This window comes from Carassius carassius, chromosome 5 (assembly GCF_963082965.1).
Source record: "Carassius carassius chromosome 5, fCarCar2.1, whole genome shotgun sequence".
Lineage (NCBI taxonomy): Eukaryota > Metazoa > Chordata > Actinopteri > Cypriniformes > Cyprinidae > Carassius > Carassius carassius.
In genome coordinates, this window is record NC_081759.1 from 8,790,371 (window position 1) to 8,808,673 (window position 18,303).

The following is an 18,303-nucleotide window of genomic DNA, read 5'->3' on the forward strand; positions in this document are numbered from 1 at the left end:
CTTTACAGTCAACCAAAAATGTAAAATTTGTGTTTTCTATTATTAAAAACTAAAAAGCAAACCCAGCCCAGGTGACAAAAAGTAAAACTAAAGTAATATAAAGTAACGCAATTAGTTACTTTTATTATGGAGTAACACAATATTGTAATGCAGCGGTTCCCAAACCTGTCCTGGAGTACCCCCTGCCCTGCAAATTTTGTGTGTCTCCCTCAATTATCACACCTGATTCAACTCATCAGCTCATTAGTGGAGTCTGCAAGACCCAAAGTGGGTGTGTCAGACATAGGGAAACAATACAAAATGTGCAGTGTTGGGGGTACTTCATGAAGAGGTTTGAGAACTATGGGTTTAAGTCTAAACACCAATCAAAATTGGTGAGTGGATTTTGCATGCCAAGCCATGTGAAAGGCCCCTTTTATAGCCAGAAACCTCTGCCAGCAAAATGGCGCCACCTGAAGGAATTATCCGCCCCTCTTGTCCAAAGCCTGTAAGCAGATGGTAGCACTGGCTGCCAAAGCTTACAGTGCTGTGGCCCAGGCCATCTCTTCACTGTATGCCATGGCAATCCTACAAGTTAACCAAGCCAAGGCACTCAAACAAATGCATGAGAGTAGAGCTGACCCCAGGTTAATGCAGGAGCTGTGGTCGATGACTTCGCACTCTGAGCAAAGAAAGTAATGGCGCAGTTTCTTAGGCAGCCGATGTCCACCTTGGTGGTCCAAGAGCACCATCTCTGGCTCAACCTGTTTGAGATGATAGACGTTGAAAAAGTATGCTTTCTTGGTTCTCCCATCTCCCAGGCTGGCAGTACAGAAGCAGACTGAGGCTTTCCAGCACATCTTACCCCAATGTGATACTTCTTCTACCAACACTCTGTCGAGGACCGGCCCACAGTCTGCTTATCGCCATGCTGAGACAACATCAAAGCCGGCACCTTAAGCTCCACACAGGAAGATGGAACACCCATGTCTCAGGCTGCCACTAAGTCCTCAAGGAAGATGATGAAGAAGCCCTGACACAGGCAACCCAGAGATGAGGGGAGCTACTCTTTCTCAGGAGATTGAGGGGACAGTGCCATTTCTACCCCTGGAGGAGGGCTGGGAAGAAAAGACTTGTTTTCTTTTTCTTTCTGTTCTGCTGTTGACTCATTTGCCAGCAGTACCCACATTTTCAAAGAAAAAGCTCATTTCCGGGTTACATCACTCATGGTTTGACAGTGAGCAACAAACCGCTTCCTCGCTCTCATCCATGATACCCACTATTGCCAGTGGCCAGTCGACAGCAGTTTGAGGATGCAACACCTCCTCACACATCTCTAGCCAATAATACAATACCCTCCGGGTACAACGGGAATCCTGTCAGTGTAACTCCGGATGTGATGCCCTCTGGGTCACCCAGCAGGGTACCCCACTGCTGCACCACCACTGGTATGTTAATTGTCCCTTTGGTGCCACTCTTGAGGGAATGGCTTTCATTGCCCAACTCATCCTGCTGGTGCAGAGAATCTCTTTGCTCTGTTTGGAGTTGGACTCGGTCAACATGACAACTTGCTCAACAATGAGCATACCCAATCAGTACTGAACTGCCTGAGTTCCTTCAGAAGCAAGACGATGGTACCATTGAAAAATTTCAGAGGCTCCTAAGGCATATGGCATCCATAGCCACTGTTACGCTGCTCGGATTGCTTCATATGAGACCACTTCAGCACTGGTTACACAGCCAAGTCCCAAGATGGGCATGGCACTGTGGCACACATTGCATAACCATTACACCAATGTGCTGCAGCACATTCATCCCCTGGTCAGACCTTGCCTTTCTATGGGCCGGGGTGCTCTTATAACAAGTGTCCAGCATATTGATGTCAACGGGCTGGGGTGCTACAGGCAGGCAGCCTCAGGGTCCTGGACAAGGCCTCGATTGCTTTGGCACATCAACTGCCTGGAGTTGCTGGCAGTACTTCTAGCCTTGTAGCAGTTCTTGTCACTGCTGCAACATGCCCACCATCTCCTTCTTTTGGAGTCAGACACAGTTCAGGTTTCTGCACGTTGTCCAGATTCCGGGGGAGCTCAAATGTACAGCCATATGTATGGACATTGTATAGACAATGTACAGACATTGTGCAAGGTCATGGAGGATGAGGAACAGGTCTTGCTGCTTACACCTTAACCCGGAACTGGTTTTGGCACCTGCATCCAGATCATTGGAACCTCCATGTGTAGCTCCTGGATGGGATGCAACAGACCTAAGTGATCTGTCACCAGTAGACACCATCACTCAGGCAGGGGCTCCCTTTACCAGGTGAGCTTATGCCTTTAAGCTGAGTCTGTTCGCTAAGTGGAGTTCTTCTCCCAAGAAGACACCTGAATATGCATGATAAGAGTCATGCTTTCTTTACTGCAAGAAAGGCTGGAGCATAGGCTGTCAGCCTCCAATTAAAAGGTGTATGCCACCGCAACACATCACAATGCACTGGACAGCCAGTCCTTGGGGAAGCACAAGCTGATCATCAGTTTCCTGAGTGGACACTGAAGGTTAAATCCTCCTAGGTCACCCCTCGTGCCCTCCTGGGTGCTCACCTCCATCAAGAGGGTTGGGGACCTGCAAGCATTTTCAGTGAGCGAAGAGTGCCTTTTGTGCATGCCAGCCTACTCTCACATTGTCCTGAGACCCCGGCCTGGATACATCCCCCAAGGTTCCCACTACTTCCTTCCGGGGCCAGTTGATGAGCCCGAAAGAGCTGATCCAGCGTTGGTGTTGCTGTGTCCTATACTGTGAAGGGAGTCATTGTGAATTAACCGAATCATTTAAATGGGTGATTCTTTCAGGTGATTCTGCTCAGAGACGCAAAACAGTGCTGTGGCTGTGTTTGCAATGATTTTTGTTGGCGAAATAGAGCAAAAGCAGGCATGGTGTCTAAAATGTAAGTCTCTTGACATAAACTTGTTGTTTATTGAACTGTTGTATAAAATCAATATCACATTTATAAGCATGCTGCTTTTTTTAAACCTGTGATATTGATTAACTATATTAAATGATATAAATACAGTATATACATTTTCCGCCCACTTATCTTAAAATATGTGATCACTCTTAATGCATATGAATAGACTGAATCATGCAGTAAAAGAACATACTCTACATGCTAATCGCTTATGCCTGCACTCTGTAGGTGTGTTTTTTGGTTTTTGTAATATATTCGATAATGTCATGATGTCTCACGAATTCAGTATTTGTGCTAAACCTGTGCAGATTTGGCTTCAATGAACTTCCCTGAGAAATTCATGAGCGAACATAACTTACAAAAAGTAACCCACCAAATTGGCATTACCTGTGGGTGTTCATTTCAAATCCTGGTTACATGTGTAAAATCTGCTCATTAAAATTACCGTAGTTTTGAAACTTGCTATAATATGTGTCTACCTTAGAACAATTTAGATTTCTTCTAATCAAACCATCTTCTGAAGAACCACTGCCATATAAAAATTATAAAATTAAAAATAGCAAAACATTACAGGACAGGGCTGCAATATTAACATTATTGTTGAATAGCATGTTAAATTCTGGCCAAAAAAAAAAATAAGCTAAGAAATGCTTATTGCATTTCACGTATTAGAAAATCAAAACTTACACATTATAATGTTATTTTAGTAGCATTAAAAACAAAATGGTTATTTAAACAGAATAAATTCCAGAAAGTGAGAGGGCAGATTTTAGTCAGTTCTGAACAAAACTCTGGTGGTGACCAATCTAAATGCCTCTGTTTGGCCTCTGTATTCAAAAGCTCAGTGGAAACGTGTGATTGGACTTCAGGCTCAATGCTGACGTGCTCACCATATTTCCCCCCTCACACCTTCACACTTCCCAAGATTTGTGTTTCGATTTTCAGGTCACCATGACCAGCAGCCCATCAGATTGTGCCCCGTCCTCTCTCAGGAACTCTGTGTCACTCACTGGTAACAGATTCATGGCAGCCTTCTCTGATTGGTGCCTGTTTATTCTGTCTCTCAGACCTGAAAATATTATGAGCCCTATTGAGGGCTCGGTTGCAGAGTAAAGCTTTGATTAATGCTTCCGTAACACATACCCAAGTGCTTTATTGAAAATTGACTAAACTCTGAGTGAGTGCAATTGCAATCAGACTTATCTGAAGATTATAGCTACACTGATAACACTACACTGGTAACACTTTACAATTTACAATAAGATTCAGTTCATTAACATTAATTTATGCATCAAATTAAGAAATGATGAACAACTTTTTTACAGCATTTATCTAGGCTAATGATAATCCATGTACAATAAAGATCATACATATAACATGGATTGGTGGATGGATGTTTGGTTGCGGTTGCTGCTTCTAATAGGTGTATAATTTTGGAAAGTAAACTTGGCACAGTATGCCCAACCTGTTGCTGCAGTTGAAAGTTTAAAGTAAGGTATAGACAGTATGATAATGTATCAGAAAATACCACTGTACACAATATTTCACAATCACCAGCAGGAGCGCCCTTGATAGCCACCAGAGGGCACTTCATCCCATACTTCTGTCACTCAATCATGGACTTCATTTCCCATAATCCCTTGCCCGGACTCATTATCATTGATTGCATTCACCTGTGTCTCATTTGCCCTGTTAGCTCAACCTATAAAAGCCATGACAACTCTTTCATTATGTGCTAAGTCTTGTATGTGTAATTTTTGCAATTTTAAGCCTTATGTCCTGGTTTTCCCATGCTTTGGTTCCTGATCTTGTTATTCTGCCTGTTTTCTGGATTACTCTGTTTGCCTCAGCCTTTACTCTGTCATTGTTGGACTGTTTATCGTGTATTACCTTTGCCTGCCTCTGTATTATGTTTTTGGATTACCCCTTCAGTAAACTACTGAATTTGGAACCTTAGTGTACGTGCAGTTCAGCTGATTTAATATTGATTAATTTGTAAATATTTAAGGTAGACCAACTTGTAAGCTTATCTTAACTAATGCTGTAAACTTTAAAGTGAACCCTCTTATATTAAAGATTAACATTAACAAGGAAAATAGAGCCCAAACTATTATATTCAACTGCTATTTATTTCCAGAATTAATAAGCACTTAATAGACATTTTTCATTTTTTTCATAAAAACTTGATATTTTCCACAAAAGTTTTACATGAAAGACTTATTCAAACAAACATAAATAATTAACAGTAAATGGGCTCCTCTATAGTGTTTTTGAGTGATTAAATGAGAGATGATACATGTGTAATTTTCATTCTATTTTATTTAATTGTTATTATTATTTACAGTAAGTGCTGTGTAATTTTAACAAGACTCTAATCTGTGCTTCTCTATTCCCACCAATACACTATTGCATCATAATTATGTTCTCTCCAACTAACCCACTATAACTTATATTTTCACAGAAGACTGCATCTTGCAATTATTTAAAATTGCTAATAATAGCAACTATATTGCAACTTTTTAAAACTCATTTCAGCTATACATAAATAATAATCTATAAACCATTTGGGTCAATATTGACTTTCAAAAATGTATTATTCCAGTCTTTTTATATAACCAATCTGATTTCATTATTCAAACAATTAACCGAGGGACTGATCAGAGGAGACAGTTGTACAGTCCTCTTTGTGTGAGACACCTGCAGGTTCTTTCCTAGCTGTGCTGTGACTGTCATCCTGTCTCACGCTCATGCACACGCACTGATCTCACTAAATTAGTTAAGACATTTACGTAATGGCTTTCACATGCCAGTGATGATATTTACTACCCAACCCTCACCCTATTCTAGACAGAAAGAAAAGGGAGATATTACTGACCACAGGATGCATTTGTACTAGTTGTTTTAGGATCTCAGCATGAAGTCATTCCCTTCTCATAAAACTGTTCAAAGAGGAAACAATCTGAGCAGTGCTATCCCCATTAACTTCACAGCTATACTCTTGTTAAGCCACCTGAGTAAAGACAGAGCAACGATCTAACGATCTAATATATATATATATATATATATATATATATATATATATATATATATATATATATATATATATATATATATATATATATATATATATATATATATATATATATATATATATATATATATTATTATTATTATTATCATTATTATATATATATATTTTTTTTTTTTTACTGTTATTCTCCATCCCAGAAAATCTGGCATAATTAGTCTGAAGACCATAGAGCATGTGGATAAGGTACATGCTCAATGTCAATATGCCTAAAAAGGAAACAAATGGTGTGTCAACCCACACCATTACTCTACCATTGTCTCCATAGAATTTCAGAGAACTATGAAAATGGAAAATGTTTGTTGAATTTAGCTTAAAATCTCAGGGGGTACTTTTGAAAATGCATGTTGTAAAGAATTCATTTTCGAAAAATGATTTATTCCAAATAATTGTATTCTTCCATTGCATTATCATATCAAATATGTTATTTGACAAACATAAAAAGTTTTAAGAGTGTGACCCTTAACATTTAAAATAGATATCTAAATTCAACAGCGGATGTCACTCTTTGCTCTCTGACTATTTCAGAGTTCATTGCGTCAAAGTATTTTGGCTAAGTTATGACCACATTATTGATATATACTCTTTGTTTCAGCAGAATTGTTTTTATTATAACATCCTTTCCTCTACCTTCCCAAACCTAAGGAAGCAAACATAAGACCCATGTTAAAACAAAGGAGATATAAAAAATAAAAAAACATTGTGGGGTTAGACAAAAAATTGTAAAAAATATTTTATAGAAAAGGTTTTAGCCATATGATTGTCATTGTGAAGAATGTGGAACATGCACTGGTACCTAAACTAAACTTTACTCATTTTACAGTCTCTTTTTCAGTTTTGTTTCTGTTACAGAAGTCTGTTATGCTTGTATATGGATGACATTCACAGCATGCTCATTTCTTCTTTCTTCCTTAAGCAGAATCTGCTAGATTCTTAAAAAAATGTGTTTATTACTGCCCAATTAAACGATTTCATATCAGGTGTTCAACAGGTATTACATATGACAAAACAATATTTTTTTACACAAATCGTTCTCCGAGATTACATACATACATCTTGGTTTCTAATATAGCGCATAGCTTTCTTGAGCATCAACAATGTGTAAAAAGAGTAAAAACAGCAGTACCAGGAGTATTTGTGTCTCACCTCCATCAGACTCCTAGCCTCCTCCCACTCTCTGCTCATTCTCCAATGTTTTCTAACCATCTCCCCATCTCTGTGATTGCTGTCTGGAAGAAGACTAGATACAACCATGAACCCAGTGAAACTGTATTGCAAGCAGACTTAGACAAATTGTATGGATAACTGTGTTGACTGGCAGTTGGCCATATGTGGGATGGGTTCTTTACAGTCTTCCACTGATGGTACTGACTATAGCTCACCATGGCTCCTTCACAACTACACACTCAGCATCTGAAAACATCAAAACTCCCTCATCAAATTGACTTACAACTGTCACAGTCTTCTGTCTTTCTGTCACTGTCTTCTGTGAGTGTTGTGTTTGTTTGGTGCCATGTGCTTTTGTCCTGTCTCTTTTCTTACCCCGCCTAACTTGTTACCTCATCATTGTTTTAGTTGCTACACCTGTGTTTCTCCCTTGCTCCCGAACTCATTTACCTTCACTCTGCACACCTGTCTCTCAATCACACACACAGCTGTTGCTCATTGTCATGGACTATATATTCTCGTCTCACACACCACTCTGTCTGGCTGTATTAATTGTTATTTGTTACTGGTGTCTTGAGGTTGCTTCTGATCCTGGTCTTGTCCTTGTTATCTGTTCTGTTTCATTTTTCCCTTGTTTGTTTTTGGTTTTGTTCTAATTAAAAGATTCTTCCCTGCATTTGGACCCAGACCCTGTTCTTTCTTTGCCGGCCCGTGACAACAACTTCCTTCACAGGAGGTATCCTGCTATATGGCGCTGGTACTGGAATTGGTAATGGACGAGGTTGAAGAGGAGACAGATTGACTCGCTTTTGTCATCCTCCTCCATCTGGTTCCACTACATACGTAGTCCCTTGAACATCTCTCACAACATAAACCACTGGTGCCCATGCAGCCTGGATTTTATTTCTCCCCATTGGACGCACTCATGTCTAGCAGCTCGTTCTTCTGCTTTCTTCTTTGCATATTCCTTCACTCTCATATGGGCTTCTTGGAATTGTTCCCTGTGAACCGACTACCAACTGAGTCCATGCCTTCCCCAGACTCCCGACACAACACTCCATAGATTGTAAGATGTGGTTGGGTCCCAAACAACATATAATATGGAGAATACCTCATCGAAACATTTGAATTTGCATTTTCAGCATACACCAGCTTTGGCAGATGCTCAGGCCATCTTCTCTTCTTCTCAGTGCAGGGCTACGAGTGTAACAGGTCATGCAAGGCACGATTGAATTTCCTTGGTGCCCCATTTGGTCATGTACACACTGCAGCACTGGTTCAAATAAGCAAAAGAGAAGTAACAGTTGTTGACACTCACCAAAGAAAGTGAAGAAGAAGGTTAGTCCTCTATCTTCATTGAACTTATCTAATTGCTTGAGTAAATACTTCACCTGCCGAGGCAGCCCTCGTCTCTCCCAAGCAGAGGGCTTCTTCTGACCACACCAAAACTGCTTAACAAGGCTTAGGGAGATTAGGCATCCTGAAAGCGACAGAGCTGCTCCCTAGTATACCCAGGTAATTTTGTAGTGTTCCTGAGATCAGAATCTGGGCTACCTTCCTTTTCAACTAGATTCCCTAGAACTGGTCTAGCTGAGGTCTACCGAGGTCTGGTCCTACAGTGGTACCTAATTAAAGATGGCCACACAATAATCATACTCGGCGTCTTCGGTCACCTCTTCCCTTTCTTCTAACCCCGGTCTCCTAGAAAGAGCATCAGCCACTGTATTACAACGTCCTGGCTGGTAGTGAACTTCAAAATTGAACACAGCCAACTGTGCCACCATCTTTTTTCCACTGCCCCCAACCTAGCCATGTTATGATGGCATAATGGGTTGTTGTCCGTAAGTACCGTGAACCAAGATCCCAGCAGATAACCTCTACATTTGTCTACTGCAGCCCACTTTAACCTTTTTAGTGGTACAGTCCCACATATGGGATTTTTATTTCCATGCCGCTGGGAGTATGGTCCCACATATGGGATTTAGAACGTTCGATGACATCACATAACTGCCAAAAACTGTGATTTCGTGCGTTGGCTGGCACTAAGCCAGAGAGAGACGTGCACTGCTCTTGTTATATTATCACAAATATGTAGTGTTATTAACCACATAATGCATATTTTAGGTTTCAGACATTTAAATGCACATAAATACTAGAAAAACAATACATTTAGAGTTTGAAAAATACACGCATATGTCTATGGAAGCAACTATAATAACCCATTCAAATTTAACTTGCAGATGTTTTTTATTCATATCAGATACACATAGTGTAAGTAACTATAAAGTTAACTCTATTCTTCACAAAGTTCACCGGCCACTTATTACTTGTATTTCGGGAGAGATTGATGAATTCACCTGCTGTAAATCTGACTGACAGGATTCTCTGCACCGCAGCACAAACAAACATGGAGGCGCCCATGTCACATTACAGATCACGATCAAGATCATTTAGAAAGGTTTTTAAACAACAAAACACACTCATTTACACACATTTATGAATTGGAATATCAGATTGTTCATGACATGGTATACAGGTTTGTGAATATTTTAAATTAAAAAAAGAAAAACTAAATAAAAGTGATCCATCTGTCATATAGTGTTAATGTAGACGTGGTGTGTCACGTGACAAGCCTGATGCGTCGCCATTGAAACAGTAAGAGGAACGTTCTAAAATAATGGTCGCCTTAAAAACGAACTCTGGGGGGAACGCTAGAATATTTTAAACTCACCACTGAAAAGGTTAAGGCTAAGAGCTCCAGTTTAAGACTTCTGTAAATCCGATCATTGCATCTGACTAGCGTAGGCTATTAAAGCCCCATCTCTTTAACCTGGTTTACACATAACACACTAACACATTTCTAATATTCAAATCCGATTTTTAGGCTGCATTAATTAGGTCAACCAGAACCAGGAACACTTCCCATAATGTACTTGCTACATCATTAGAAGAATGGCATCTACGCTCATACTCTAATAGTCTGTTTCGCTCTTATTCTGTGGTCACCGTAGCCACCAGATCCAGTCTGTATCCAGATCAGATGGTCACTACAGTCACCCAGAAACAGTACGTATCCAGCCCAGATGGTGGATCAGCACCTAGAGAGGACCTCTACAGCCCCAAGATTCCCTGTAAATACCTTGTCTCAGAAGGCCACCGGGACAAGACCACAGTCACAATCTGACTTTGCTGCAGCCTGGAATTGAACTGCTGGTTTCGTCTGGTCAGAGGAGAACTGACTCCCCGACTGAGCCTGGTTTCTCCCAAGGTTTTTCTCCATTTTGTCACCGATGGAGATTTGGTTCCTTGCCAATGTCGCCTCTTGCTTGATTAGTTGGGGACATTTCCAGCGATATCATTGACTTGATTGCACAGATACTCTTGATACAGATCCTCTTGCACTTTGGTCCCCATCTGGTTGCCAGTTATGTACCCTCCCCTTTGTTGGATGTTTTATGTTTTATGTAGTCTATACGTTTTATGTCTGCCTATGCAGCAGTACCCTGTCTCTAAACCAAATTTCTCCCAAGGGAGACGAATAAATGAACTTGACTTGACTTGATACTATTTAAACTGAACTGAGCTAGATGATGACATCACTGAATTCATTGATTAACTACCTTTAACTGATAAATTAGTGTTTACTATTGTCATTTTGCATTTTTGATACATTATTTTCCTAATTAATGGTGTACAGTTGCTTTGGCAATCTGTATTGTTAAAAAGCACTATATAAATAAAACAACACTTTGAACTTGTTAAAAGACAAATGCAAAGTTCTGGCAGATGGTGCAGTCCCCAGAGCCAGACAGTAACGGAGTACATTTACTTGAGTACAGTTGTGATGATGGTCCAGGTCAATGACATCATCACTAGAGTGCCAACCTAAATTTTATTATATTTTGTGTGTTGACAATGTGTATGTTGATAGATGGTACCAAGATCATTTGTTCAATGTGTTAAGGTTATGAAGGATACAAGAGTCATTGTTTGTTTTGAATTATTTATTTATTTTGTAAGTTTACATTTTACAGCACATGTTAGATCTTGCATGTCTAATCCAGTGTTTGGAGGTGGGTTCTGGTAGTGCGCATATCCGGAACTACCATTTTACAAAATGGAGGGAGACATGAGTGCTATGGAGTGTTAATGTTTGAGTGTTTGTTATGCATGTTTGTGTTATGGTTACTTCATGTAAAAAATGAGTTTATGAGAATGTATATTAGTTATGTAGCTACTAATGCTTTGCTGTGAAAGTCTGTATTGTGTGTTTTTGAGAAAGGTTCCTCCCCGTGAATATGGTTTGATCCACCAGTGTTTGGGCGGGAAATTTGTGTATTTAAACAATAGTCTGATCAGAGTAAAGGGAGGTTGCATCCTGTGAATTCTGTGCCAATGTGAGAACTTGTCTGAGGTGAGACATGCTGATTATTATGTGGATGTACCACTAGGCATTGTTTAGTGCCAGTTTGTGCTGCTCACAGCATTTTGTTTTTGATTTTTTTTAGCACCAGTGTATGTTCCATTAAGTGTTTTGTTTTGTTTTGTTTCTTTGTTTATTTTTGTGCACCACATGGACTGCTTCTTGAAAATGCAGCATCTAAAATACATCACAACTGGCATTTTGAAAATCACTCCCGTGTACTGAGCCTTCCTAACTTCTCCCAGGCCTTTCGGCTTTTCTCTACATGACAACAGTACTTAAGTACAATTTTGAGGGATCTGTACTTTACTCAAGTATAATTTTTGGGGAGTACTCATGACTTTACTCCAGTATATTTGAGAGGCAAATATTGTACTCTTTACTCTGCTACATTTCTATCCATAACCGTAAGTACCCGTTACTTCTTCGGCCCCGTCCACACGGAGACAGAGTTTAACCCAGTCCATTCTTTTTTTCCCCTCGTCTCAAGAAATATCCGCATCTACATGGAACCACAAAACGATGTAGTATACACCCTAGGCCAGCATGTGGCGCTGTGATTCTGCCACAGAGATACACTTAAAATGGAGAAGACATGGACTATGCTCATAAACCTTGCGGGTGGTACACAAACGAACATGGAACAATACATTTATTAATCTGTGTTAATGTTAGTTAATAAAAAGACAATCGTTCATCCGGATCCGTGTGGACGAAATGCCTATCCGATAAAAAAAAAAAAAAATTAAGTAGCTATTCACAGAAACACGTCTCTGTGTGGACGGGAAAAAAGAAAAAAATCTTGGAAACCCTCAATTTGTTGTTTCCCTCTTAAACATGATTGGATTGTGCAGGCGCCACTGATTGGGACAGCCTATCAGCAATCACATTCCGCCAAAGACTTCATGACATCTGATTTAATTTAAGTACAGTGTACACACACACACAGAGAGAGAGAGAGAGAGAGAGAGAGAGAGAGAGAGAGAGAGAGTTGTCACACACAGATTGTGTGTGTGTGAGAATGGTGTTATTCAGCTGAAAGTATTTTCTCCTGCCTTTGCCTGTATGTCAATGTGGGAAAAAAAGGGGCTTAATACTGTCACTCAAATGAGCTGAATTTTATTTTTCCTTCTTTGTACGCTGACATAAACACAGCTGATTAGCTGATTTTCTTTAATCATTATTATTTTCTCTTCTATGCTGCGTGTATTACACAGTCAGGTTCAGAGGTGTCGGAACGTTGCTATATTGCCTTCTTTGCTGGTTTAGGTTTATTGATTTGATTGATGAAAAAAACAGAGAAACTCACATGTACACACAATTGTTAGCTGAAATTTCTTTTCTGATATTACACATTAATGTAAGCTGAGCTTTGTTCTTAAGTATGTGGTGTGTTTAACACAGTCGGGTTCAAATGTAGGTGCAAAAAATCCATTAAAACTCTAGCAGAGGTTTGTCAGAGCGTTGCCATTGTACTATTGCCTTGTGGGAAAGTGAGAAATGTTAAATAAAGCAACCTGGTAAAAAGATGAAAACGACTTGATTTTACTTTCAATTCCTTTTACATTCTCTAAGGTATTAACATTTTTCATAACTCCATGTAGGACGTTTCTGTACATAAATGTAAGCACTGTGGCAGTAGTAATGCAATATTTAGAAAATGTACTCTTGTACTCTTGATACTCATGTACTTTTAAAAACAAGTACTTCAGTACTTTTACTTAAGTAGACATCTGACTGTAGCACTTTTACTTGTACTTGAGTAAAATGTAGCAAGGGTTATCTGTACTTTTACTCAAGTAATGAAGCTGTGTACTCTGTCCGACTCTGGCAGTCCTATAGATCTCAATATGACATAGTGAGATAATTATTGCATGGCACAGATGATTGGTTCTCTCCTGTATCTGTAACATATGACCTCGCTGCTCAACATTCAATTTCCTGGCAGTGTTTGCTGTAGCAGCAGCAGTTCACTTCAGAAACCCTCAACCTTCCCCAACTCCACCTGTATAGATCTGCTACATGGTGACCATGTGCTATGGGAGTTATTCACATACATTGTATGTGCAGCAGCATGTTGTGTATGTATTGGCAGTAGCAAGTCTCTGTATTTGCTCCACCACAGTAGCTGCAGCAGCATAGCAGATCTATTCCGCCAAAACCAAATACATTAACATCATCATGTAGCCTTATGTAGCCTTTCCCGATCCCGATTCCTTAGCTGTTATAAATTCACTGTAAACCATGGCTTCATGGGGCTTTTTATATAATGGTTATTTTATATATATAGCAAGGTTTCACAAAATAAAAAATCAAATAAAATGTAATGATATTAATGAAACGTGAAAAAAATGTAGTTCCTCAGAAATGGTTGTAGTTGCAACAAAATGGCTGCCGCGCATCACACATATTCAGAAACAAAGCAATGTATGTGCAAAATATATATAGTAAATAAAAATGTAAACAAAAAATATTTCAATAGATTTGTAAGATAAGCTATAGACAAAAGTTTATGAGACATACAATTGATTGTATATTATGCTCTATAACATTTTAGAACAAAATACAAATTTTACAAATATATATATAAAAAAAAATTTTTTATCTTGGTCCTCTGAAAATATTTATCTGCTACTGTTCACAGTAAATGCACTTATGTGTGTCACCTTCCACACCTGTCTTTGTTTGGAGGATGGGTGGGGGACAGGAAGTGCTTGTGTTTATAGTGATGCTCAACCTGGGGATCTGAGTCCATTGGTAAAAGTCAGAACACCTCTTTCCTGAACATTACCACATAGGGCTCGGTTACTTTCTCTTTTTCATTACAGACTGTCTTGAAATTTTTTTTTACACAATTTTTTTTTTTTTTGACAATGCAGAGGCCATCGAGGGATGCCATTTTGAACTGTCCATGTTAAATGATAAGCAGTTCTCAACTGGAGCACCCCCTACAATACTGCAAGTTTTACATATTCAGTCTCCTTTAATAATCAGATGACCTGAATCAGGTGTGTTAAGGGGGACTCCAGGAATCACTGTTGAGATCCACATGCGGTAGATGAATTCTGCACATCACCACTATTTATTGCAGCAATAAGCTACGACCACTCTTCAGTAATCACACACAACACTGTATCTGTACTTTCCTCTGTGACGTTAACACAAGAACAAGTCAATCAAGGATTTTTGTATGTACTTGATTAATAATAGAATTTCAGATAATTTTAATAAAAATGATCTTATTTAGGGCAGGTTTACCTTAAACATATATATATATATTGTTTAATTATTGAATATTGACACTGTGGGACAAACACCTGAAGAGTAAGTATGGTAAATGTTTGTGCATTTGCGTAAATATGTGTGTAGTTGTCACTCACCATCCCGCAGCTGCAGCTGTCTAAGGTACAATGGGTTTTGCAGGACGTTACATCGTCCCAGTTCATCCTCTCTGGTCACCAACATCAGATCTGAGTATATAAAGATTGTTACCTAGAGAGAGAGCATGAGAGAGTGTAAATTCAGCAAAAATTGGATAAAATGCAGATGTTTCAAAAGAGCATTTGGAGTCATATGCAACACATACTACATATCTTCATAAATCACCCAAAGACTGTTGAAGATAATCAAGTAATATTTTGTATAACTGAGCCTTAATCTGAGTAATTTTGGGACAGTTATGGGGGTTGTGTTATCTATAAATGTGTATGCACATGTGAACAAATTTTCAGATGGCAAGAAGCAAAGAAAATGTTTTCTTTAATGTTAATGTTTAAAGAGAATAGATGCCTTTAATGTTAGTGCAATTATTACACCTTATTTCTCCCTAAATGTTTGTTCCATTCTGTTTAACACACTTTCACACAATTTTTACCATGCTTTCAATTGTTAAAATAGTTCACAAAACCTGAAGCATTTACTTCAATGGAAACTGATTATTACACATGTTAATGCATATTGCAACACTCTGGTTACATTTAACTGAAAAGAACTTGGTATAGTGGTAAAGTTCTTGCCTAGTGTGAAAAGGGGATATTAACCTTCTACACACACACACACACACACATACATATGCATATACATAAAGCGTAAAAAAAATAATTATAATAAACCAACAAAAATTGCTAATGAAAATGTGTTTTCATTGCATGCAAATGAGCTGCATGATTAATGTGGAACAGTCACAACTTGGCAGTTACAAGTGACAGAGTGGACAGGATTTTAATTTGACATTTAAAACTCATTTGTGGACTTGATTCTGTCTCAGCATTTTGAACAAAAAAAAAAAAACTTTTTATAACCCAGTTAACTCCATTAAATTTATTAGATTTTCAGTTGTGTCTATGTGGTGTGCAAAAGTCTTAAGTACAACCCGAATTCCGGAAAAGTTGGGACGTTTTTTAAATTTTAATAAAATGAAAACTAAAGGAATTTCAAATCACATGAGCCAATATTTTATTCACAATAGAACATAGATAACATAGCAAATGTTTAAACTGAGAAATTTTACACTTTTATCCACTTAATTAGCTCATTTAAAATGTAATGCCTGCTACAGGTCTCAAAAAAGTTGGCACGGGGGCAACAAAGGGCTAAAAAAGCAAGCAGTTTTGAAAAGATTCAGCTGGGAGAACATCTAGTGATTAATTAAGTTAATTGATATCAGGTCTGTAACATGATTAGCTATAAAAGCTTTGTCTTAGAGAAGCAGAGTCTCTCAGAAGTAAAGATGGGCAGAGGCTCTCCAATCTGTGAAAGACTGCGTAAAGAAATTGTGGAAAACTTTAAAAACAATGTTCCTCAACGTCAAATTGCAAAGGCTTTGCAAATCTCATCATCTACAGTGCATAACATCATCAAAAGATTCAGAGAAACTGGAGAAATCTCTGTGCGTAAGGGACAAGGCCGGAGACCTTTATTGGATGCCCGTGGTCTTCGGGCTCTCAGACGACACTGCATCACTCATCGGCATGATTGTGTCAATGACATTACTAAATGGGCCCAGGAATACTTTCAGAAACCACTGTCGGTAAACACAATCCGCCGTGCCATCAGCAGATGCCAACTAAAGCTCTATCATGCAAAAAGGAAGCCATATGTGAACATGGTCCAGAAGCGCTGTCGTGTCCTGTGGGCCAAGGCTCATTTAAAATGGACTATTTCAAAGTGGAATAGTGTTTTATGGTCAGACGAGTCCAAATTTGACATTCTTGTTGGAAATCATGGACGCCGTGTCCTCCGGGCTAAAGAGGAGGGAGACCTTCCAGCATGTTATCAGCGTTCAGTTCAAAAGCCAGCATCTCTGATGGTATGGGGGTGCATAAGTGCATACGGTATGGGCAGCTTGCATGTTTTGGAAGGCTCTGTGAATGCTGAAAGGTATATAAAGGTTTTAGAGAAACATATGCTTCCCTCCAAACAACGTCTATTTCAGGGAAGGCCTTGTTTATTTCAGCAGGGCAATGCAAAACCACATACTGCAGCTATAACAACAGCATGGCTTCGTCGTAGAAGAGTCCGGGTTCTAACCTGGCCTGCCTGCAGTCCAGATCTTTCACCTATAGAGAACATTTGGCACATCATTAAACGAAAAATACGTCAAAGACGACCACAAACTCTTCAGCAGCTGGAAATCTATATTAGGCAAGAATGGGACCAAATTCCAACAACAAAACTCCAGCAACTCATAGCCTCAATGCCCAGACGTCTTCAAACTGTTTTGAAAAGAAAAGGAGATGCTACACCATGGTAAACATGCCCCGTCCCAACTATTTTGAGACCTGTAGCAGAAATCAAAATTGAAATGAGCTCATTTTGTGCATAAAATTGTAAACTTTCTCAGTTTAAACATTTGCTATGTTATCTATGTTCTATTGTGAATAAAATATTGGCTCATGTGATTTGAAAGTCTTTTAGTTTTCATTTTATTAAAATTTAAAAAACGTCCCAACTTTTCCAGAATTCGGGTTGTACTTTGTTTTACATTTTAGAGGCACAGTGTACTTAAGTACAGTTTTTACACACTATCTGAGAAATGGTTAAGTAACTGAGAAACAATGTTGCCTGACCATTGTTACAGGCTTCTTCAAATTGTCAGAAGAATACAAAACAATCAATATACGCATGTTTTACAAACAATGTTCATGCAGCACAGCAGTATCTACCAGACATGGAGGGTCTGCCCACACAGTCTCAGGGGAACCATTCTCTACAGCCTGTTAGTTAATAGCATGTTTCGGGAGAACAACTACTCCTGCTAGTGTATGATTTGCCCACCCACTGATCCACCCATTGATCAGTTGTGTATGTTGCTCCCCACAAGTATGGCAGAGCTCTGAAAGGTCATCTTTTGAAAATATGTAGATAATCATATTTAAAAAATAAAAAGTGTTCCCAAGAGATTGTGTAGCCTTATTAATCTCTGAAGAATTCAGGTGGCATGCAAGGTTAGTAAGGTAACAATTTATAAATATGAGCTAAAAAACTAGAGAAAGCAGAGTGACAGCCCTGTTGGGAAAACCAGCATATGCAGGTTAGGTATGTTTTGAAACATGGATGCTGGTTGAAGCTGTTCATGTGCTGGTCCTAAGTTGGTCCTAAGCAACCAGCTCCTGCTCATGACCAGCTCATGACCAGCACATGACCATCTTAAACCAGGTCATGACCAGCTAAGAACCAGCTTAA

General features: G+C 39.0%; 1 protein-coding gene across 1 annotated transcript in view; it reads right to left on the minus strand.

Annotated features, from left to right (window-relative positions):
* Nucleotides 1–18,303, minus strand: part of rgs3a (regulator of G protein signaling 3a) — a 175,135-nt gene that overhangs the window by 112,476 nt on the left and 44,356 nt on the right. Inside the window, exon 9 of the mRNA XM_059549655.1 lies at nt 15,000–15,111. Coding sequence (XP_059405638.1) covers nt 15,000–15,111 — 112 coding nt within the window. The remainder of the gene's footprint in view (nt 1–14,999; nt 15,112–18,303) is intronic.